We start from the raw sequence: 25494 nt of genomic DNA, 5'->3' as shown, positions 1-25494 counted from the left end.
GAGTTTCATGGCGAATATAGTAAGCTATAAAGTATCGGTGATTACTAGCATGAGCTAATGCAAGTAGTCCTAGTACGTAGTACACTCTCGGGCAACTCGTAGCAAAGGTGGTAAAGTTCTGATCGCTATTCTTGGTATTTTCCATAATGTAAAAACACATTTCCTAGGAAATGTATGCTGTTATTACATTATGGCAGGAGGTCACTACCCAGACCGGTTTCAGCCTTTTTTGAGGCTTCATCAGTGAGTAGCTAGACCAAATTAATACCAAAGGGTATAGCGAAAAGAACTTATATACTCTGCTATACAAGTTGTCAAACAGGTGCACCCATTAAGTTACTTAAATATAAAGAGCCAATAGGCTTCATTTCGGTGATAGAAACATTATTTAAATTAAGGGGATATTAAATCCCACATTGTTTTAAAACCGAATAAGAAACTCAAAGATTGGAATTAGAGAGTTTCGTGCCGAATATAATAAACTATAAAGTATCGGCGATTACTAGCATGAGCTAATAATCGCCATAATGTAATAACAGCATACATTTCCCAGGAAATGTGTTTTTCATCATGGAAAATACCAAGAATAGCGATCAGAACTTTACCACCTTTGCTACGAGTTGCCCGAGATTGTACTGCGTACTAGGACTACTTGCATTAGCTCACGCTAGTAATCACCGATACTTTATAGTTTACTATATTCGCCATGAAACTCTCTGATTCCAATCTTTGAGTTTCTTATTCAGTTTTAAAACAACGTGGGACTTAATATCCCCTTAATTTAAATAAACATAATTCATTTCTTGGCCTATAACCAGTCCTACTCATGCTGCCTCACATCTGTAACTTCTCACCCTCCTGTCTGCTCTTCTTCTACACCATCCAGACTCAATCTGCCCATGTATTCCTGTGCTAACCACCCACCCACATGCATTCATTGCCACTTTCAGAGTCCATTCTCCTTACACCATGTCTCCCTACCCCCACTCCATTTCCCTGTCCAACTTGCATTCCTGATCTCTCATTCTCTTTTTCATTCACAACCACATCAGTCTCCCTTAGTCTACTCTTCTGCTCATTCACATCATCTTGGCTTGTTTTCATCATTCATTACACTTCCTTCCAGCAGCAACCTTCCCAAATGACTCCAAAACCTCTCAGATGCAGTCCATCACTCTTATTCAATTTCATTCATCTCTCAAATGCATCCCACACATTCACAAACTGCACTCTTTTCTCTTCACACATTTCCATTAACATTATATTCAAGATTTTTGCTCTCTGCTGCAACTCATCATTGTGTTACCTGGACAACACACAAACTACCCTTCCTACTACATTGTTGTCTGTCACTGTCGTCAATAATCTCTTGATATTTTGTCTCATATTCTTCCTGTGCCCAACCAAATAATTTGTCCAACCACAACCACTAACTCCCTCACTTACTTCTTAAATCCAGTGCCTCAATCACCCTGTTCATTCTTCCTCTAGGAAAACATACCTTGTGCACCTTCTCATCCAACCACATCTTTTATGATACTCTCCATATAGTGCTATTCTTGAGTTCTACTACTTCTTTCGCTCCACTATCTTTTGTTTCATTCTTTCACATTCTTCTATTTGTATCCACCATATGTCTGATTTCATTCTGTACATACCTTATTTCAATCCTTATCTTAATCATTTGATTCTTCCACTCTTGCAATCCAGTAATCATTTATGCTAATGCTTCGTCAGTCAGGCACAAAACTCCACTTCTGTAGTTACACTTGGTTTTTCTTTTTAGTTATTTCCATATTCACAATCACATCTTCCACACTCATATTTTCAAGCTCACTCTTCTGGTTCTCATTCTTAGTCTTACATCCATCACTGCCTTTTGCCTTTCATCTGGTATTCTTCACTTCGATTTCCCAATTTGCATTTTAATATCTGCAATCCATTAACATATCACACTTTCTACAGATCCTCTCTCCAGACCCTCTCTCTCTCTCTCATCTTTTGTTTAATCCCTCAGCAAACACATCTACCACATTCATCTGTGCATGCATATTACACTCCCAACAACGAACTATCTTGGTAAAATCGACACCACTCAAGGCTCTCAGTTTTCATCCCGTGCATCTGGATGTTGTTCTTGCTGCCATTTTTGCCTCCCTTAACTGTTATTCTGAAAAAGTGCTTCAAATTGATTAGCTTCCAAATCCAAACACACACACACCACACTCTATCAACCAAACCAGGCTAAACTGGTACTAAAATTATGCTACAGTCATAATATATATTGCTTAATGTTGCTTAATGATTAATATCTAAACTTGTATTAATCGTTAAGTATTTTACCTTGGGTATAATAAATGTTAAAAATACCAAGCAATTTTAAACCTGGTTTTACTCCATTTCCCAAGTAAGCAAACAGACAAACAAGTCAAGTTTGTGCCTGCAAATGATGCAAGTCTAGCTGATCCTATAGGTAGTGCAAGACCAAGACAACTCGTGGTAAAGGTGGCATAAGCTCTGATCACTAATCCCTTAATGCCAAAACACATCTCCAAGAAGGGGATGTATGATGTTTTGTATTAAAGGCAAGGGGCCACTACCCAGATCGGTTTCGACCTTTATTAAGGTCGAATGGGAGTTCATGTCTCTCATCATAGGCCTTTGGAGAATAAAGCATGCTGAGGGTCAGCAAACAGTAAGAGAGGAGAATAATGAAAGATAGAGTAGGATAGTAGGAGGTAAAAGAGGCCTCAGTCAACCTGTTTAGCCTTATATATGGCTAATTGGTCTGTGACACATATTCTCAATTTATCTGTTCAAAAAAAAAAAAAAGAAAATTTAACCATAAAAATTTTGACTAAAGTTCACTTATAAATTTATCCTTAATAATTTCGTCAGTTATCTATGAAGGAGATCCATTGACCTGTTTTGAAAACAGTATTTTCAGTTAGAACATTTTATTTTATTTTATTTTATTTATTTATTTTTTTTTTAAATTACATAAAAATTAAAGGACTTAAGGTCCGGCCAGTTGAACTGAAAGGGAACAAAATAATGAACTTACAGACCTGGTACCACTGGGACTTAGAATGGGGTAGAAGACTGGCCCGAGAGATGCCGCTCACGAGGAGCCGCACCGCCTCGCAGTAAGCCTTCGCAGCCCGGGTTCTCAGATCTACCCCCCCCCCCCTTATTTGGAGTAAAGGAAACCGTGCCAGCGAAAGCTTTGTGGCGAGGAAGAACAGAGTGGTTGTTACTTTTCCTAGGGAGAGTTAGATGGAGTTTTGGAGATACTAAAGAAATATTCAGGGCTTGATGCGTCCCTGTATAAGAAAGCATATTTTCGGTGGTTTGCAGTATTTGTTCACAAATTTAGAGTCGCCTAGTAGATGTCTCTCTTGCGCAAGAAATTTAGGAAGATAAAAAAAGAAACCTTTCCTTATTTCTGCGTACATTAAATTTGCGTCCCGTACCTGGGATTTTTTCCGTACCTTCCAGATGTGATACTTTAAGACGTTAATTAAAAAAATGGCGAATTTTTGGGTCTTGTTGACTGGTGGCGGGAATTGCAGGTGTATGACCTCTTCTAGTGATTGCATCGGGATTCCCAGTGCTGTGCTCAGTCTTTGCCAGACGCGTTGGGCTGGTGGGCAAAAATAAAAGAAATGCTCCACCGTTTCCACGCCCCGGCAGACATCACAAAAGGGATCGCATGGACTGGGTACGTACCTAGATTTAACCTGTTTCACCGGGAGCCGCCCATAAGCTATTCGCCAGGCCAGATCCCGATGAAAAGGCTGTCCCCAGCTATTCTTGATGTTTTTAAAGAGAATTTCATTCTTTGTCCCGAGGTTTGGTGTATCACGCCTGGAGAGTTGGAAGAAATCCCAGTATACTGCTTTGGGTTTGTGTGTGAGGATTTCTGTTCCTTTGTCTCTAAGTACTGTGAGTGATTTTACTAGTGTGCGGTACCACTTGGGCACAACCCTTGCACGGGGTCCAGCATAGTCCGTGGTTCCAAAGAGGGGGAGGAAAAGTCCTATAAAATATCTAATTAGGAGGCCTGAAATATGGTTTGAGTTTAAGGCCTTCCATACGGTTTTGAATGTATTTGCATAAAGCAAGCTTTTGAGATCAGGCAGAGCGTACCCCCCCTTCTTCGTGTTTTAGTTGCAGGTATTGTTTTTTAACTTCATGTTTTTTTTCATTCCAGAAGAAATCTATGAGTTTTTTGGATAATTGGTTTTCTTGTAGCAGTGTGATGCCTGTGATATTGACTGTGTGCATCAGCATTGGGGTAATGATTGTTTTTATCACTGTGGCTCTGCCATAAAAGGAGAAAAAGGTCAGTTTGAATAGACTTATCTTTTCCGTACTTATTTCCTGTAATTTTTTAACTGGTAAAGCTAGCGACTCAGAAAAGGGAACTCCTAGTATTGTTAGCGGCTGCGTATGCAGCGCTAAACCGTAGGGAAGTCCGGTGTTATGGAAATTTCCAAAATTTTTGATTTTGGTTTTTTGTGCATTAACTCGGAGACCACTGACTATGCTAAAGTTTTGCAGTATGTCAAGATAGATGCAGATAGACTCAGAGTCTCTGAGTGTGGCCACTACATCATCTGCATATGCTACTATTTTGCACTGTTTGGAGACTTGGGGCAGTGGAATACCATTAATTGCAGGGGTGTTCTCTATTCTTTTGATGAGGGGTTCTAATGCTAGGGAAAAGAGAAGGGGGCTTAGTGGGCAGCCTTGGCTAACCCCTCTCTTTATACGGATTGGTTCTGTCAGAAACCCATTAATAGACAGTTGTGTCGAGGCCTCCGCATACATATGTTTAATTGTACGCCAAAGTCACGGGCCTATGCCTACTTTTTTTAGGGTGTCCTGTAAGTACGTGTGGCTGACGCTGTCGAACGCTTTTTCCAGGTCGGTGGAGAGAAGTGCCAGGGGGTATTTTTTTTCCTTGGCCAGTCTGATTAGGTCTCTTAGCAGGAAGAGATTAAATTACATAGATCTACCTGGGATTCCATAGACCTGTGAACTTGTTATTATGTTTTCTATTCCGCCCTTAATGCGTGTACAGATAATTTTTGCGAAAAGTTTATAGTCTAGGTTAGTTAAGGAGATGGGACGCCAGTTATTTGACAAGGTCCGATCTTGGTCTTTTTTGGGGATAAAGATTGTATAGCTCTTAGCGAATTCCTCGGGGATGTTTCCCGAAGTGAGGAATTCGTTAAAGATCTTTACTAGTGCTGGCAGTACAAGGTCCCAGATAGATCTATAGAATTCTATCCCCAGTCCGTCTGGCCCTGGGGTCTTTTTTGTCTTCATCGTTTTGCACGTGGCTTTTATTTCAGCTGCAGTTATCAGCCTGTCATGCAGGGCGCTAAGATGCTCGGGAAAACGTTTGATGTCCCACTCACTGAAGTCATCCGTGCCCTGCTGGTCAGCGAAGATGCCGAGATACTGCTGGTGAAAGTGACAGAGTATTTCATGGGTTGAATTTAGAATCTGGCCTTTCTCCTCGATCTGGTAAATCGTTCTTTCATCGTTTGCTGCCACCCGTTGTTGATTGTAGAATGCGGCGGAGGGTGTTTCCAAATTTCTGAGATAGAGTCTCGTGCGAAAGTCGAGGTCATCGACTCTACTCTGCTGCTCTTGCTGCAGATCTATTTCTACCTGTCTGATAAGATGTCTGCAGGGAACTCCGCTCCGTTCGCTTGACCGGTACCAGCTGAGTTCCCTGTAGAGATCCCTCAGCCATTTACGTTGTTGGTAGACCCTTTCGCACCCACATTTTTGAAACAGTTCCTTAGCCTGCCACTTAAAGTGCAGCCAGTTTTCCCAGTCCCAGTTGATGTTTGTCCAAAACATCGACTGGGACTGGGAAAACGTTTTAGCAACCAGCTACAGAGTTTCTGTAGCTGGTTGCTAAAAAGACTGGGAAAGGTAGGAGGAAGCCTCCAAGGACCTCTGGCTGTTTCCATAACCTCTGGGAGTGTAATTTTTAAAATGACCAATTTGTGGTCTGTTGACATGTTGTGTGCTGTGGTGTGATGTGTCCTTTGAACATACTGTTCCAAGTTTTGGGACACGTACACCCTATCTAGTCTCGTCGATATCTGGCCACGGCACCACGTTGTTTCTACCTTCGATGGGTTATTCCTCCTCCAGATATCGACGAGATCAAAATTTACACAGCATCTTTTTAGAGCTGCGGTTCCACTGGTTCCGGAGTTTGCGTTCCCGCCTACTTTGTCCAAACATGTGTCTTCCACACAATTCCAGTCCCCAGCTACTATTAGGTATTCTGCTCCCAAGAGGTAGTTTTCAAGGGCAGAGAAGAAACCGCTTCTGTGGTATGGGTTGTTCGGGGCATATACTGCAACAAGCTGGATGGTACGGCCACCGTACTTCCAGTCCACTGTTATTAGACATCCCATGGCATCCTTCTGGACGTTGAAGAACCCCCCCCGCGATTGGGGGGCGAATTAGTATCCCCACCCCCTCGCGAGTGAGCATCCCCAAAGCACCAGTAGCTGGTGACTGATTTGCTTCTCGAGAAGTTCTCCACGTCCCAATGCTTATAAAAATGGGTTTCTTGAATCAGGAGGATATTAATTTTGTACCTTAACATTAGCTTCCAGACAGTGCTTTGTGCAAAGGGGTTGCCTAAACCGTTGGTATTTAAAGTGGCAATATTAAAATCCATGTTGGTATTTGGAGGAAGGGGGGGGGTGTTGTCTGTTTGTTGCTCTACATGTTCCACCTGTGATTCACTATCGGAGCTGTTTGGAATATCCATAACGAGGTCGTTTTGAAAATCCATTTCTGTGACGCTATAAATGTCCATGCTGCAGATATGTGAATGGGGTTCTGCAGGTTGGTCTGCTACTGGGGATAGGTTTCCTGTCTTTGTTACCACCTCCTCAAGGGACTGGGTGCCTTTGCGTTGGCTTGTAGTTTGGATGTTGTCCATTTCGTCTTCTGACGAGAGTAGGCTGCTTTGTTTAGCCTTTTTTGCCTCTTCTGTTTCTGCCTCTCTTGTGCGCTTTATTGGGGCGCTGGTTGTTACAACTTCTTCCTCTTTGCTGTGGGTTTCGAAGTTGGCTGTTATTTCCTTGATGTGGCGGGTTGCCCTGGGTGTCTTACCCGTTACGGGTTTCATGGAGGTTGTGTTTTCTGCTAGTGTTTCTTTTTCGGTCTGTTGCCGGAGCTCTGGAAAATCGCTCCCTGATGATACCTCAGGTTTACCGAGGGGTATAGCACTGATCGGTATTATGGTCCCTCCAGCTGCTTCTGAGAGTGTTCTGTGCGAGCACGTGTCCACTTTATGGGTCAAGTCCCCACATTTAAGACAAGCTTCTGTGCAGTTTACTATTTTGTGCTCTGTTGATTTGCAATTTCTGCACTGTAGTTTTGGGCATTCTGCCCCTAGGTGACCCTCAGAGTTACATCGGAAACACAATCTTTTAACACCCGGGTAGTTAACCATGACCCTTGTTTGGCCCACTAAAATGAAGTTGGGAACTTCCTTTTTCATATCCATCTGTATTTCAACATCGCCTGTTTTCCAGCCTTTGTAATCAGCATGTTCAAATGCTTTGATACTAATAATATCGCCCCATTGGCTAAAAAATTTCTTGACATTGTCTTCATTCTCCAGGTATTCCAAGGGAAATCTAGTTATTCTTAACGTTTTCCGTAAACTCCCTATTAAATAAGGTTTGATCGTTTGTCCCGCACAGGGGAACCCTCTAATAATTTGCTTCTTGTTTGGTCATTTTTGACTACAATTTGGAATCTTTCTTTTGAGTGAAACCGTATATGTTTTCTGCCCCTACTGTATCAATCAGAGCTTTCACTAACATCCACTCATCTGGGAGCCGCTTGACTTCGATGCCAAGCGTTCTAGTTCTGGGTAAGAATAACGGCATTGTTGGGGGAAGACCTAACTACTGGCTGTAGAAGGGGGGGGGAGGTAAAGGAGGGCGAAGTCGGGGAATGCCCGGTGTCCCTCACAACAAGCGAAGAGATAGCAGAAGGAATGGGTAAAAGAGCCAATAATAAGAAAAAAGGTCTTACCAACGCCGAGGTACTTCTGTAGAAAGTGAGCATGGAGCTCTCTCTTTGGGCCGCAGGAACTGGATCCTCTTTTGGACTGGAAGGCACAAGTTCTTTCTTCTTCAAACTGGAACTGGAGCTCTCTTTCACGTCTTGGTGAATAAGGTCTCATCAGTGGGAGCTAGGCTAGAAATACCAAGATTTAGTAATATTGAGCTTATAAGTATTTTACCAGAACAAGTTACCATAAGGTGTTTTAACGTTATTAAATAAAAATCTCTGGAGGAGATATAAATGTAGAAAGTATTTTACCTTGGGTATAATAAATGTAAAAAATGCCAAGCAATCAGAGCTTATGCCACCTTTCACGAGTTGCCTTGGTCTTGCACTACCTGTAGGATCAGCTAGATTTGCATCACTTGCAGGTGCAAACTTGACTTGTTGGTCTGTTTGCTTACTTGGGAAATGGAGTAAAACAAGGTTTAAAATTGCTTGGTATTTTTAACATTTATTATACCCAAGGTAAAATACTTTCGACATTTATATCTCCTCCAGAGATTTTTATTTAATAAGGTTAAAACACCTTATGGTAACTTGTTCTAGTAAAATACTTATAAGCTCTGTATTACTAAATCTTGGTATTTCTAGCCTGGCTCCCACTAATGAGACCTTAATAAAGGTCAAAACTGGTCTGGGTAGTGGCCCCTTGCCTTTAATACAAAACATCATACATCCCCTTCTTGGAGATGTGTTTTGGCATTAAGGGTAAATATTAAGATTAGTGATCAGAGCCTATGCCACCTTTACCACGAGTTGCCTTGGTCTTGCACTACCTGTAGGATCAGCTAGACTTGCATCACTTGCAGGCGCAAACTTGACTTGTTTGTCTGTTTGCTTACTTGGGAAATGGAGTAAAACCAGGTTTAAAATTGCTTGGTATTTTTAACATCTAAACTTGTCTTTTTTTTTTTTTCCGCAGACCGTATGTCGCAGGAGACTAAACAGTTTGCCTTCTACTGGCAGAATTATATTTTCACAAAAGCAAAAAGTGCGATACAAGGAAATTATTTGAATATGCGTGTATAACAAACATTGCAAGTAGCAGCTGCTTCTGTCAATGATACGTATTAATGCTGTGACCCCAACTGCAGGATAACTGCAGAAATTCTGCAGAATGCCATGAGGGGATGAGTGCTCATCTGATAGAAAAGGTTAAGAAATTAAGTAGTATATAAAAAGGTTAAAGAAATTAAGCAATATATTTTAATAAAGAGAATGAGCAATCTCAGAAACTTAATAATTGATAGTAAGAAAGACGAAAGTGATGTGAATGTGGTGCAAGTTAAAAAACAAAGTGCAGTTAAAGATAAGCTGGTGAATGGCATTGATTGCTGTATGGCTGGCAACAAAACTGAGAGAATAAATGAGAGAGAAAGTGTGACACAAGGTTTGAAAATTCAAAAGAATGAATGACAGTGAAAGTGTGAAGCAAGGTTCAAAAATTCGAAAGAATGAATGACAGCAAAAATGTGATGCAAGATTCGAAAGTTGAGTTGGTTAAGATGAGGCAAGAGATGAAATGAATATAGAATGAAGTTAAGAGAATTTGAGATATATATAGAAGAGTGAAAATGATGAAAACAAATAATGTTGATATAAAAGAAGTAACAAAAGATCCACGAGTGGCATTTATAGTGATTCAGTTATTAAAGGTGTGCTGTATGAGAGGATGCACAAAGTATATTTTGCTGGAGGTAGAATCAGTAGAGTGATTGAGGCATTAGATATGAGAAGTAAGCGAGCAAAAGCGTTAGTAGTTGTAATAGGTACAAATGACTTGACTGTGAACGAAGAACACGTCAGATTGGATATCAGGAGGTTGTTGAGATGGATAAAAGAGATTAGTGTGATAGGAAAGGTGGTAAGTGTGTTGCCCAGGTATGAAAGTGGTGAGATGAGATGTAGAGCAAAGATTATGAATGATGTGTTAACTAAAATGAGAGGGGAAAGGAGTGTAGTTTGTTAATGTGTGGAATGAGTTTGAACTGTATAGCAGGATGGAGTGCATTTGAGTGGTTTTGGTGTGAGTTGCTTGGAGAGACACTGCTGTTGGAAGGTAGAGAAGTGAATGCAAAGAATGAATCTCATGAAGTGGGAAGCGATGTGGAAGAACAGGAGAGATTGAAGAGGTGCTTATGAATGAAGAACTGAGTGGCATGAGTATAGAGAATGGGAGAACAGGTGTGCAAGACAGAGAAGGAAACAGGGAGGCTCTCGGTGGACAGAGGAACACAGCATGAGAAAGGTAGATGCTCCAAAAGGATGTGAATGCATGTGTACACAAAAAGGGAATGGGATGACCTGGGATCAGGGGAAAACAGTTGGATTTGAAGACTAAGATGAATAAGGAGAAAAAGAGATGGCTTGAGTTAAGCATGGAGAAGTCACATCAAATAATTGGTATCAGTGGAACTAGCTATAGAATCAGGAATAAGCTGCTATGTTTTTTATACAAATGCTAAAAGCATAAGAAACAAAGCAAATGGAATGGTTTGCATTAATTGAGTCTGTTCACCCAAAAATTGTTGGAATAAGTGAGACATGGTTGGATGAAGATGGCATCCTGACAGGAATAAAGATGGAAGAATATGATGTGTTTCATGAGGGTAAAAAGGGATGGAGGGAGGAGTGCAATTAATGATAGAGAAAGAGTTATGTCCATACAAAGTAGAGATGCAAGAGGGAAATAGTGCCAATGGTTTTGAGGCAGCATGGTGTGAAATAGAGGTGAATAGTTGGAAATACTTATATGTGGATGGTAGTGACTATGAAATGTATAATCAAATTAGCCAAGCAAATAAGAAAAGGGTGATCATTATGGGCGATTTTAATTGTGGCAGTATAGACTGGGATGATGAGATAGCAACTGGAAGTAAAGAAAATGAGTTTCTTAGATTCTTGAGTGACAACTACCTCAGACGGTACATGGGTGGTATGAAAGGTTCTCGGCCGCAACCATAGATGACAACAATATCGACAAGATTTTTTTTTTCTAAGTTGGTACATCTGTCATAAGCATCTATGTGAAGCTGCAAGTCATTCTATCAAGTAGTTTGTTTTATTCAGCTGTCTGAAGCAAAAGTGTTGTCTGTATCCCTTGAAATGGATAAAATTGAGTATTGTGCTGTTATAAAATTCTTTGTAAAAGAAGGTTTAACGGCAAAAGAAATTCATTCGAAGTTCATAAAAGTTTGTGGGCACTCTTCTCCTTTGTTATCGACAATTACAAATGGGCTGCCGAGTTTAAACATGGCCATACTAGCCTTGAAGATGATCCACGCAAAGTACATCCAAAAAGTGTAACAACACTAGAAACCATCGGTCAAGTGCACGATATCGTATTGGATGACAGGCAAGTCAAAGTGCATGAAATTGCTGAGACTATAGGCATTTCAAAAGAACATGTAGGATATATTTTGCATGAAAAATTGCTAATGAAAAAGCTTTGGCAAGATGGGTATTGCACTCACACAAAATCGCATTCGCATGAAAATCTCTGAACAGTGCTTAGAGCATTTTAACGAGGATAAAATTGATTTTGTGCATCGATTTATTACTATCGATGAGACTTGGATTCACCATTACACACCAGAATCCAAACAGCCATCAAAACAGTGGACAGAAGCTGGTTGCTCAGCTCCAAAGAAGACAAAGTCGGTTCCATCAGCAGGAAAGTCACCCATGCCATGACTGACTTTTGGGATGCTAAAGGCATTTTGTTTATTAATTGTCTTGAAAAGAGTAAGACAACCGGGGAATATTATTCCGATCTTTTAACCAGACTAGACGAAAATATTTGTTAGAAAAGACCCGGTTTGCAGAAGAAAAAAATCATCTTTCATCAGGACAATGCACCTGCCCACAAAGGTGTTTTGGCAATGGGAAAATTAAGGGATCTGCACTATGAATTGTTGGAACATCCACCCTATTCCCCAGATTTGGCTTCCTCTGACTACTATCTCTTCCCAAAACTAAAACTCTTCTTTGCTGGTCAATGTTTTTCTTCGAATCAAGAGGTGATTGCAGCTGTACTGTTATATTTTGCAGATCTTACTGAGAATGATACAGGGATGGGATAATGGTGCTGGAGTATCGCTGGAATAAATGTATTAGTCTTAAAGGAGATTATGTTGAAAAATAAAAATAATTTTGAAATTATAAATTTGTTTTTTCATTCTTAGGCTGAGAACTTTTCAGACTTCCCGCGTATGTAACAAAGGGCATACGAGGATCAAGGTTCTCGGATTTGATCATCTCATCATAGGATGTTATTATAAATGAGGTGTCAAATCACTCTCCACTTGGTGAGAGTGACCATGAAGTGATTACCTGGGTAGTTGCCAGCAGTGTGAAGACCTCTGTGAGGAAAAGGGTATATGTGGAACTATAAGGCTGGTGATTATGAGAAGCACAGGAGACAGCTTGCAGGTGTATCAGGGAATGAGGAGTTCACTGGAATGGAAATCACTGCAGCTTGGGTGATATTCAAGAACTATCTAGTAGAAGCATTGTCTAAATGTATTCCAAGGGTCATAAGGTTGAATAAGGTAGGTGTGAAATGGAAAAATTGAAGATGAATGAAGAGATTAAGCATGTTATACAGAGAAAAAAGGAGGCATCATAAGAGAAGTAGTAAGAACCAATTTCATGAGGATTACAAAGATCAGGCAAGGAGGGTGACTTGGTTGGTAATGGTAGCAAAAGTGGGGGTATGAGCATCTGTTAACTAATGAAGGCAAAAAGAATCTTAGGGAGTTATTTCGATATATAGCCAGCAAAAAAAAAAAGAATGGTTATGGAAAGATGACATTGATTGGAGAAAATGGTATAAGGACAATTGCTGTGGAAGATATAGTGGAGATACTAAATGGGCAGTTCATAAAGGTTTTTCATTCTTGTGAATGTGATACCATGGAGAGAGAGAGAGAGAGCAGTGGAGGAGGAGAGACTGACTGTGAGCAAAAGGTGTATGCGGAATTGAGCACACTTGATGTTAATAAGGCTGTGGGACTTGATAATATATCACCAGGTATTCTGAAGGAATGTGCTAGGGAGTTGACATCTGCCTTGACATATTTTTTCAATATGATTCTTGCGGTGGGTCAAGTTCCAAAGGAGTGGAAGAAGGGCAAGATTGTGATAGAACTGAAGCATCAAATTTTCTTCCTATCTGTGTGTCAGGTGTTGTGGTAGGCAAAGCTAGTGAGAACTAGGATCCAGAATTGGGTTGACAACAATTGCATTATCTTTGATGAACAGCATGGATTTACTAAAGGGAGGTTATGTTTTAGTAATCTACTTACTTATTAAAATAAGGTGATAGTTCCTTGGATTGAGTTGAGGGATACACAGTAGTATACTTAGATTTTGCAAAGGCTTTTGATAGATTACTGCATGAGAAGTTGATAGTCAAACTAGAGCGGATGGGATTGGATATTAGATTAGTGCATTGGATCATAGACTGGCTATCTGATAGATTTCAGCAAGTTGTGTGGGGGAGCAATATCTACGAAAAGGAAAGTCATTATTGGTGTGCTTCAGGGGTCTGCTTTAGGGCCATTGCTGTTTAACTGGTATGTTAGTGATGTTGACAAATATTTGGATGGGGATATTCAGTTGTTTGCAGATGATGCAAAGTTGGGATGAACTATGAAGAGTAGAGCAGATGTGGCCTTACAAGAAGACTTGGATAAATTGAATGAATGGGAATGGGGATGTGAGTTCAATATTGCAAAATGTAAAATTTTAATTTTTGGGAAACAAAGATGGGATGTAGAATTTATGCTTGGTGGGGATATATTGTTGGAGGTGGAGAGAAGAGATTTTGGGGTTGATGGTGGATAAGGATCTGAAATTTAGGGGGACACATTGCCAATATTGTGAGGACAACAAAAAGAACTCTGTGAATGATGTGGATGACACTGACTTGTAGGAGTGAGTTGATTCTTGTTCCATTGTATAGGGCATTGATTAGGCCACAGATGGTGTCGTGCACAGATTTGGCCATCTAGTTTTCAAAAGGACAAAGATATTGGAAAGGTTCCAGAGGTGACTGACTAAGGTAGTTTCTAATCTCTGGAATGGCGAATATGAGGACAGGTTGAGAAGATGCAATTTACAGAGTCTGGTGGATAGGAGGAAGAGGGGAGATATGATAGAGACCTACATGTTAGTAAGGGATCAATGTTGAAGAGGTTTTACAGAAAACAGCAGGAGATCAGGGAGAACCAGAGTTCATCCCTGGAAGCTGTATAAGGAGGGTGTGAGCAGGGAAGTGAGAAGCAGGTTTTTTGCATGCAGAGTTGTGAATGATTGGAATGCCTTGCTTGCTTTATGGCCATTGCTGTTTAACTTGTATGTTAGTGATATTGGCAAATATTTGGATTGAGGATGTTCAATTGTTCAATTGTTTGCAAATGATGCAAAGTTGGGATGAACTATGAAATTTAGGGGGGGGGGGACATTGCCAAAATTGTGAGGACAACACAAAGAATTCTGGGAATGATGTGGATGACACTGACTTGTAGGAGTAAGTTGATTCTTGTTCCATTGTATAGGGCTTTGATTAGGCCACAAATGGTTTTGTGCACAGATTTGGCCACCTGGTTTTCAAAAGAACAAAGAGATATTGGAAAGGGTCCAGAGTCTTTTGAATATGAATGCTGAATATGAGGACAGGTTGAGAAGATGCAATTTACAGAGTCTGGTGGATAGGAGGAAGAGAGGAGGTAGGATAGAGACCTACAAGTTAGTAAGGGGTTGTTATAGGATCAATGTTGAAGAGGTTTTACAGAAAACAGCAGGAGATCAGGGAAAAACCAGAGGTCATCCCTGGAAGCTGTATAAAGACGGTGTGAGCAGGGGAGTGAGAATCCGGTTTTTTGCATGCAGAATTGTGAATGATTGGAATGCCTTGCCTGAGAGTGTGGTGTCTGCAGAGAATTATTTGAGTGTGTTTAAGGCACGTTATGATGAGCTATGTGTATGAAACAAGGACTTCCTAGATTAGTCTTTGACTCCATAGTGTCTTGAGATAATAATTAATGCTATGATCACAGATACAAAATTAAATAAAACTTCTCTCTCTTGTCAGTCTAGTATTATTGACTCACAAGAGAGAGAAGTTTTATTAGTGTTTCACTTACACTACTATAGATATAAGGAAATAGTGTAAGTGATAAAAAACAGTGGTTTAAACTAATCTCTAAAGAAATACCATATGATGTACAACCAGTAGTTTTATGAAAGAAAATAATATAATGTTCTTTTATTATCATTTTATTGTGCTAAGAAGCAGGCACTTCTTTAAGCTGAATTCTTATATATAAGCTGATAACACAGCAGGATTTACCTACCTTATCAAATTATTGATTGCTCACAGAAATGAGCAAAGTTTCTTCTCACATGTTTTCATGAAAGTATAGTGAAAGTGGTGTTAAAAAAAGGAAATTAAAACAGGGACAAAGCACTGTACTGGTAATGCAATGCAATTTTATCTGAAAAAAAAAAGTATGAAGATCCAACAAATAATAATAATATAACTAAGCAAATGAATTTTTTTTCTTCTCCAGTGTGTTGAAGAATGTTTTCGTTCCATCTGATTTTATTATTATTAACACCAGACCTCCATGGAGTCAAAAGACTCATCACGAGAGAAAAACATCGTTACACATAAAACCCATCAAACTGTGCTTGAAACTAACTCATTCAGTGTCTCTTCATTCACAACAATGTCGGGCAATGCATTCCACTCAACAACCACTGTCCATGCAAAGAAGTTGCTCTTTATGTCCCTGCTCACACTTTCCTTATAGCGCTTCCGGGATGTTCCCCTTGTTCTGCACCCTTCTCTCAGTCTGTGAAAAAATTTTTTCACCTTAACCTGGTAACAAACTTTTACCAACTTAAATGTCTCAAATCATATTCCAATCTTCCTCCTATTCATAAGGCTTTGCAATCTGTATTCCCTCAATCTGTCCTTATATCCAACATCCCAAAGACCATTTATAACCTTAGTCAGTCTTCTCTTGATGCTTTCCAATATATCCTCCTCATCATGAAAACCAGAGACCAAATCTGTGCACAGCAATCCACATGAGGTCTGATCAAGGCCTTATACAATGGAACCAGAACATCTTTATTTCTGCTAGTTAAGGTCCTTTGCATCATTTCCATAATTTGAAGTGGTGTCGTCATGACTTGTGCAATGTGAACTCCAGATCCTTGTACACCATCACTACAAGGACTCTTATCTCCCGAACTTTCTCAAAAATTTCCCCACCAAGTGTATATTTTGCATCCAGTTGTTACCTACCAAATTTCAGAACCTTACACTTTGCAACATTGAATTGACAATTCCATACTGCTGCCCACTCATACAAATCTATTCAAATCATCCTCTAAGTCAAAACATCTGCTTGATTCCTAATCACTCTCCCCTGCAAACAGTTGCATATCACCAGTTAAATCTATCCCAGTATCATTAATATACAAATAAAATAACAGTGGTCTGAAACAGACCCCTATGGCACACTACTAGTGTCTTTTCTCTTTGGAAATAGTGCTCACCTCCAATATACACAGCATGCTGACACTTATCTGATAGCCAGTCACCTAATCAACTCACTAGTGTGTTATACAATTCCACCTGCTTCAGCTTAGTTACCAACTTGTGGTGTGGCAATCTTTCTAAAGCATTTGCATAATCTAAGTATGCCACTCTATATGAATCTCCCTTGTCAAATATATTCATCTCTTTGTTATAGTACATAAGCACTTGCGTTAAATGTGCCCTCTCTTTAACAAACTTTTGTATCCTGTCACTCACCAACCTATCCCATACCTTAACAACTCCATATGTATTGATTGGTCTATAACTTGTTTCCATATCCTTATCATCACCTTTGTGAAATGGAGCAGTTTTGGCTTCCTTCCACTCCTTTGGAACTTGTGCTGTTGGAAGACTCTTGTTAAACAGATAGGCCACGGTAGATGCTAACTCTTTAGAACAGGGATTCCCAACCTTTTTGTTTCCTAGAGCACGTTCTAAAATACCGATAGGGCGACAGGCACCATCTATATTTTCAAGCAAATTTTTTGAATTCTTTTGTTAAATGAATACATACAAAGTTTACATTATAATCAAATGTTTTATTACTTAAAAGTTTACATTATATAAAAATGTAAATATATATATGTAAGTTAGTGTGATCTTTGGCATTGCATTTCATTGGCCAGCGCTTCATAATTAGGAGGATATGATGATATTCCAGTTCTTAAACTGGAATGAACAACTTCGAATGCGCGTCTACTTTACATTGTATGCGTTTAATACTCATCATGTGTCATTAATGCATGCATCATATAGCATGCCGTGAATTGTTGCGTGATTATTTCAAACTATACGGCACATGGTTGAACAGCGGCGGGCACACACAAATTGGTCGACGGGCGCCATGGTGCCCGTGGGCATAGGGTTGGGAACCCCTTCCTTAGAATTCCTTAAGACAGGTGGTGTTATATCATCAAGTCCTATTGCCTTATTGGCATCTAGCTCACTTAACGCCTCATATACCTATTGCTCACCCACCATTAAGTCTTTTATCAATTCACTCTCTACACTTTACCTGATTTCACACTGATGAGGAAACACCTTGATGAACTGCTCACTGAATACCTTGACTATATTTTCTGCAGCAGTTATCAATCTCTCACTTTCATCCACTAAAATCATCATCAAAATATTGATATATACCCTCGAGGCTTGTACAGGATATTATGATAGTACTACATGAAAACGTTACATCATTACTAACATCCCATCTAACCTAGCAAAGAATACTTATTTAGCTAATCCTTCTTCTATCATTCTGTTTAAGTGATCATACCATCTGAGATTACCCTGCTAACAATGTCAAGTTCTTTTCTAATATGCTCATTTTTAATGTGATGCTGCAATGGATGCCACCTGTTCACTCCACTAATCTTTTTCAGACTCATATCAGAGATTTCTGTCTTTAATTGTTTTATTTATAACCGAGTTCTCAGATCTATAAGTTTAAGCTGGTTTGAACACTGTCTTGTATACTGCTAATTTAGTGTTTTGACTCATTTTTTTTCTTATTCCATATAAATCTATTTGATTTCTTACCATATGATCATCATCATCAAATTACTGCCATGTATGTACCCTCAAGGGGTGTACAGGATATGATAGTACTACATGAAAAATTTACATCATTACTAACTTCCTATCTACAATTTTCCTCCAAATCAGTATGTTACTTTCAAGACTCCACCATTATCAGATCTTATATTTCTATCGTCTAAGGCACTTTGTACCGTATCAATCCATCTATGTCTTGGTCTTCCTATGGGTTGTTTTCCTGCCAACCTGGCAGAGAACACTTGTTTTGCTAATCTTTCCTCGCCCATTCTGTTTAAGTGACCATACCACCTGAGATTAGCTCTGCTAACACATTCCTGGATGCTGACAATGTCAAGTTCTTTCCTAATATCTTCGTTTTTAATATGATATTGCCATTGATGCCATCTGTTCACGCATCTAATCTTTCTCATGACTCTCATATCTGCAGTCTCTAGTCTTTGGTTAAGTGCTTTACTTCTGACCCAGCTCTCAGATCCATAAGTTAAAACTGGTTTGAACACTGTCTTGTATACAGATAATTTAGTGTTCTGACTAATTTCTCTCTTATTCCATATGAATTTATTTAATCGACTTCCTGCCTTATCAGCTTTGTTGATTCTGTTGTCTATTTCCATATTTTGTTTACCATCTTCACTAAAAATCGTGCCTAAGTAGCTAAAATGTTTTACTTGTTCCACAGGTAAAATGTTTTACAACGATTCTGCCTATTTTCATTGTCTTTGTCTTTTTATTGTTGACCTTCATACCATATCTATTACAACAGTTATTCAGTTTAGTCAGGGAATCTTGCAAACTTGTAGCAGATTTATTTAGAAGTATAACATCGTCTGCATAAAGCAAAGAACTGACATTAACATCTCCAGTTTTGATATCATGTTTAATACCACTTTCCTTCTTAATATGATCTATATAGATAATGAATAACAGAGGGGATAATGTACATCCTTGCCTCACACCAGATTTAACATTAAACCATCTTCCTGTACTTCCTTTAATCCTAATTGCTGATTTACAACTCAAATAAAGACTAAGTATTGATTGACATAATGCCCCCATTGACACCATATAACTGTAGCATATCGAATAGCTTCTCTCTTGGCACCTTCTCATATACCTTTTCCAGATCGACAAAACTTAAATATAGATCTTTGTTATATTCCCATGATTTCTTGACTATTTGTCGTAAAGTGAAGATCTGATCCTGACAGCCTCTATTTGGCCTTAATCAAGCTTGTTCTTCACCAAGCTTTTCTTCCACAATTCTTCTCAACCGTTTCTCAAGTATACTTGCATAGATTTTGCCAGGAACACTCAGTAGGGAAATACCTCTGTAATTCTCACATTCAGTTTTATTTCCCTTTTTACATATGGGTACTATTAGAGCTCTACTCCAATCATCAGGAATTTTTCCCTCTGTCCAGGCTTTTTGAACTATGCAGTGCAGCCACTGTAAGACTTTTATACAACCATACTTCAGCATTTCTGGCCGAATATCATCTACTCCTGCTGCCTTTCCACATTTCAAGCCTTTGATGGCTTTTTCTACTTCAAGTATGGATATGTATTCCTGAATGTATGCCTGTTGATTGTTTTTTTCCTCTGTGCTATCACTGCTTGTTTCATTTAGCAATTTTTCGAAGTAATTACTCCATACTTCAAGGATATCTTTTTCTCCCATTTTCATGTCACTTTTATCATCTCTAATTCTTTTTACAGCACTCTTTCCTCTATTCCTAAGTTTCTTCAACAACCTCCAGAATATTTCGTCACCTTCTTGATATTTATTTTCTATGTTCTTGCCAAAGTCCTCCCATGACTTTTGTGTAGCTAGTTTTACACAATATTTAGCTTTCTTACATTTGTCTCTGTATTCTCTAAGAGCATGAGCTGACTTATTTGCGAGGAATTTTTGATATGTTTTCTTCTTTTCCTTCATTGCCTCTTTAACTTCCTGTGTCCACCAGGGAGTTCTGATTTTTCTATCCTTGCAGCCTCTCTGGCTGAATCAATCAGGGTTTTCTTCAAGGTTTGCCACAGAATCTCCAAGGTTTGGTTCCTGTTATCAAACTCTTTCATTTTTTCTTGAATAATCTTTGTGTATTTTAGTCTGCAGTTCACATCTGAGAGCTGCTCAACTTTTATTCGCTTTAAAACTTTCTTACATGTTATTCTTTTCAACATGAAATTCAATTTTATCCTGCTCAAGACTAAATAGTGATCACTTCCAATTTCAAATCCTCTGCACACTCTGGTATTTTGCATCAGGGAGAAAACATCACTATCAACAATAACATAGTCAATGAGACTTTTCTTATTACTTGCCTCTTTTCTCCATGTGAACTTGTGCACATTTTTATGTTGGAACATGGTGTTAGTAATAACCGGTCCATATCCTGAGCAGAAATCCAACAGATATTTGCCATTATTATTAGCTTTGCTCTTTTCTCCAAATTTTCCCCAAATATTTTTGTATGTGTGACAATTACTTCCTACTTTGCTATTTAGATCCCCAGCAAGGACCAACTTTTCCTTTTTCATTGTGTCAGTAGCTTTCCTCTAGAGCCTCAAAAAATTCTTCCACTTCTACTATGGCTACTCCTTCTTTTCCTTGATTGTCATTGCCTGAATATAACATTTTGTATTTATTGCTCAGAAAGATCTCACCTGTTTTTGTCTTTTGTTTCAGTCACCTCTATTTTGTCGATCTGGTACTTATCTAATTCTTCAGCTAGCTCCATTTCTTTGCCATTCAGGCTTGTTATGTTGATAGTACCGATCTTCAAGTCTTGTAATATTGAGTTGGGATGTGTTTTAGGGTTTGAACATTAATAATTCTATTGTCTGTTTCCATATTTAATTTGCCATTTTCACTTAAATCGTGCCTAAATATGCAAAATATTTTACTTTTTCTATAGGTTCACTATTCATTATACAGTTAATATTTTCAATGTTTTTGCCTATTTCATTGTCTTTGTCTTTTTATTGCTGATTTTCATATTAAATTTATTATAACAATTAAGTTTAGTCAAGAAATCTTGCAGACTTGTTCTGGATTTATTCAGAAGTATAACATCATCTGCATAAAGTAATTTTGATATCAGATTTAATACCACTTTCCTTCATAATGTGATCCATGGTTCTAGGAAAATTCAGCGCAAACATTTTTGCCATAAGACATTTGCATTAATTTTTGTAAATAATTAATGGATGATAAAGGGTATTATAAATTCATTAAAAGGCAAATCTTTATTAAGGTGAATGACAGTGATACATAATGAAATCATTTAAAAATTGTGCATATTAAAAGAGATGCTGCGTAAATAATTAACTTTTTGCTACGGATCGTCAATTCAACAAATCCATCAGTAACATCGCTTGTTGGAAAAAATTCTAATGTTGTGAAGCATTTCATTTTCGTGTTGAATTCGGTATCTGTTTGATAGCATAACTTCAAACCAATGGCAACACTTTTGCGATATAGATTTTGTGCCATATGAAACAACCTGTTATAGTTGTTAATGTAAATATGTTAGAAAAAGCGTTGATAGTTGCTTTCTCGAAGTCAACCAATAATGTTTCGGGATCTAATGATGAACGTAAGCACTTTAATGTTGGAAGTTTTTTTCTACTTTGTTAGACTATAATAAATTTAGTTTAATCCTTTATCCAACTGTAAGCAAACAAAGTTTGTGCCTGAAGTATCTTCAGGACTGAGGCAGGCATGTATAATGCAATGCATTAAGGAAAGGGCCACTACCCAGACTGACTGGTTTTGACCTTTGTTGAGGTCTTGTCAGTGGAAGCCAGACCTAGAGGTGGTGATAGTAAGGTGGAATTAATGAAGAGGTCATATTTACCTATACGAGTTGCCTAAAGGTATTTCATCTTATTATTAAATTGCTCTGGATTAGAGAGAAAGATGTTGGAAGTTTTTTCCCACTTGGTTAGACTATAATAAATTTAGTTTAATCCTTTATCCAAGTGTAAGCAAACAAAGTTTGCATGTCAATCTAGTACTTATCCTTTATCCTGAAGCATATTCAGGATAAAGGATTAAACTAAATTTATTATAGTCTAACCAAGTGGGAAAAAACTTCCAACATCTTTCTCTCTAATCCAGAGCAATTTAATAATAAGGTGAGACACCTTTTGGCAACTTGTATAGGTAAATATGACCTCTCCATTACTTCCACCTTAGTATCACTACCTCTGGATCTGGCTCCCACTGACAAGACCTCAATAAAGGTCGAAACCAGTGTGGGTAGTGGCCCTTCCCTTAATGCATTGCATTATACATGTCAGCAAGGAGATGTGCTTTGCATTATGGGAGATTCTAAAGACAAGTGATGAGAGCTTGGTCCACCTTTATTATGAGTTGCCTCAGTCCTGAAGATACTTCAGGGCACAAACTTTGTTTGCTTACACTTGGATAAAGGATTAAACTAAATTTATTGTAAGCCCTTTAAGGCACTGAATAATCTGCTATAAGTTAATTCTGATTTGCCAGGAAGCAAAGCAAAAGCCGCCATGGAATCCTTAGGGATTTCTTGCCAGTTCCAAGCCTGGATAAAGGAGGAGGGTTGGTCAGATGAGTGTCGATGCTCTAACAGTAAAGAAAAAACACAATTGTTATCTGATGCATATACGATCAACAGCTGCAACATGCTGGCTCGGATGTCGTCCGGATCAACAATGTCCGCAATACCAATCGAGCAATTCCATATCATACTCATTATCTGGTGGTGATACCTTCTTCAATTCTTCAATCAGTTTCCCAATGTTATCTAAATCCAGCTTTTTTTCACATAACTCACTATGGTATCATGTCCATCACTGTATAATTTTATCTTTATTCATCAATACGTTGCCTTTTTCATCTTTAACTATGGTTGCCACCTTCTATTAATTGTTCTAATAATTTTGTTCACCTCCCTGGTTTTTATGCTCTCCATAGTACTGTACTATATTATTGCACTGGGCTTCTAACCATTTCATCTTATCCGGCTTAATGCTTTTTTCACCTCATTACACTTTCTTCTATATTGGTCCTCTATTTGTTCTGATGTATCCCTTATCTTCAACATTCTTTTCACCTGTACTAACTTCAGTGTTTCTTGTCTAATCCATTTCTTCTTGATCTTTTCTTCTTCTGGTGATGTTTCTTCAACTGCATCTTCTGCCGCCTTCATTACTCCTTTCACTCTTAGATTGGAATTTGTTTCTTTGTCCACACTTAAGTTTCTCCTCTAACACTGCTCTGTACCTTCTTCCTATTTCTGCTTCACTTATTCTTGCTCTCTTCGTTTCTGAGGATGGGGTTTATATATTCTTTTTTAATTTCAACTAGATGTTTGCAATCACTAAACAAAAGATCCGAGTCTATATCTGCTCCTTGAAAAGTTTGATAATGTTGTCCATCTGCTTTTAATCATAATCATATCAATCATGTTCTTGATCTCCATGTCCATTTTCTACACTCCTTTTGTTGGAATCTTGTGTTACAGATCATCATATCGTGGTCCACAGCAAATTCTATTTTTTTTTTTTCTCCTTGTTCATTTCTTTCTCTGAAATCATATTTTCCCATGACTCTTTCCCAACCATCATTATATGTTCTGACTTTGACATTCCAATCTCCTTCAATAGTTTGTACATCTTGCTTTGTTTCTATATCTATTGTTTCTATTGTCTCTGTCAGATCTTTTAAAATAAGTCAATATCCTCATCTGTGCTATCAGATGTGGGTGCATATATCTGGACTATTGATATATTAAATAGTTTTGCTTGAAATCTTGCTGCTATGATTCGTTCATTGATTGGTTTGTAGTCTGAGAGTGATTTCCTAGCTTTTTTGTTAAGAAGGAAACCAACTCCTGCATCATGAATTTGCATCCATTTATCTTTTCTTTTGACGTTCATTGCATCTCTGCCAGTCCTAGTATATATCACACTGATATCTCTTCATTTCCTTGCGAAGTAATTCTAGTTTTCCTGCCATTCAAAGTGTCCGTACATTCGATGTTCCTACTGATAATAGTTCTGTTAGTTTCTGTTTCCTTTTGGTTTCCCACTTTTTGATTCAACCCCGATCGCTCAATTGGTATCGCAGACCCTGTTGATCTGGGCGACGTCCAAGCCGGCATGTTGAGGCTGTTGATTGTATAAGCATCACTTAACAATCATGTTTTTTCTTTACAGTCAGAGCATCGACACTCATCTGACCAACCCTCCTTCTTTATCCCGGCTTGGGATTGGCATGAGATCCCCCTAAGGATTCCATGGCAGCTTTTTACTTCACTTCCTAGCAAATCAGAATTAACTTACAGCAGATTATTCAGTGCTTTAAAGGGCTTACGCTCATCGTTAGATCCTGAAACATTAATGGTTGACTTCGAGAAAGCAACTGTCAATGCTTTTTCTAACATATTTAATCAACAACTATAACAGGTTGTTTATTTCATATGGCACAAAATCTTTATCGCAGAATTGTTGCCATTGGTGTTGCCCATAGCTGTAAAGTTGCAATTTAATAAATTTTGTCGCTGCTGAAATATAACTTTTATTGATGACTTTCATATATTAGTTTTATTGATTTATAAAATTAATTTATATAGAGTGCGCTACCGTACTGAACTCTTTTACCAGCATCAAAGAGAGCGAAGGGAAAGACTTATAAAACTTCGGCAGGAAGAGAGATTAAGACAGCAACGTATTGCAAGTCTTCGTAAGCAGGTAATGATACATTTTAAATGGTGCACTTTGTGTCCCAGATTTATTTCTTATAAAAATGTTTCAGTTAATTAAAATACATATCATAATCCCAGAATTACAAAAACATGTTATTTTGGTACTGAAGAGTTGTGTTACATGACAGTGAAACAAGTTTTGCATAAAATTTGATAAATAAGATGCATTCTTTAGAAATTAATTAACTATAAAAATATTCTTACTTTACGGAACAGACATTATGGTCATAACCAGTGGCAACTTGTAATGAGAAGATGGTCTTTGACCTTTGTAATATTGTATTATATTATTCATGAGCTTTAATATGTATTGTATCTGCATGTTACAATATTTAATAAATATCATAATATGTAAATCTAATGTCATTGACATTACTACAAGCCACCCACAGCCATATTTATACATTTGCTCTATTTTTTTTTCCCCTTAAGATTTTAGGTAGTATTGAATAA

General features: G+C 38.3%; 1 protein-coding gene across 1 annotated transcript in view; it reads left to right on the top strand.

Moving 5' to 3' along the window:
- The window catches only part of LOC150105495 (coiled-coil domain-containing protein 148-like), a 143633-nt gene extending 118450 nt beyond the window's left edge, over positions 1–25183 (top strand). The window contains exon 8 of the mRNA XM_090393974.1: positions 24910–25183. Within this exon, the coding sequence (XP_090250100.1) occupies positions 24910–25099 (190 nt within the window). The 3' untranslated portion in view covers positions 25100–25183. The remainder of the gene's footprint in view (positions 1–24909) is intronic.
- The last annotated feature ends 311 nt before the right edge of the window (positions 25184–25494 follow it).

Source organism: Typopeltis vanoorti, chromosome 6 (assembly GCF_054136105.1).
Source record: "Typopeltis vanoorti isolate ZY-2024b chromosome 6, IOZ_Tvanoo_1.0, whole genome shotgun sequence".
In the NCBI taxonomy this organism is placed as follows: Eukaryota; Metazoa; Arthropoda; class Arachnida; order Uropygi; family Thelyphonidae; genus Typopeltis; species Typopeltis vanoorti.
The sequence above is the reverse complement of the archived record's forward strand: the minus strand, read 5'-3'. Positions and strand labels throughout refer to the sequence as shown.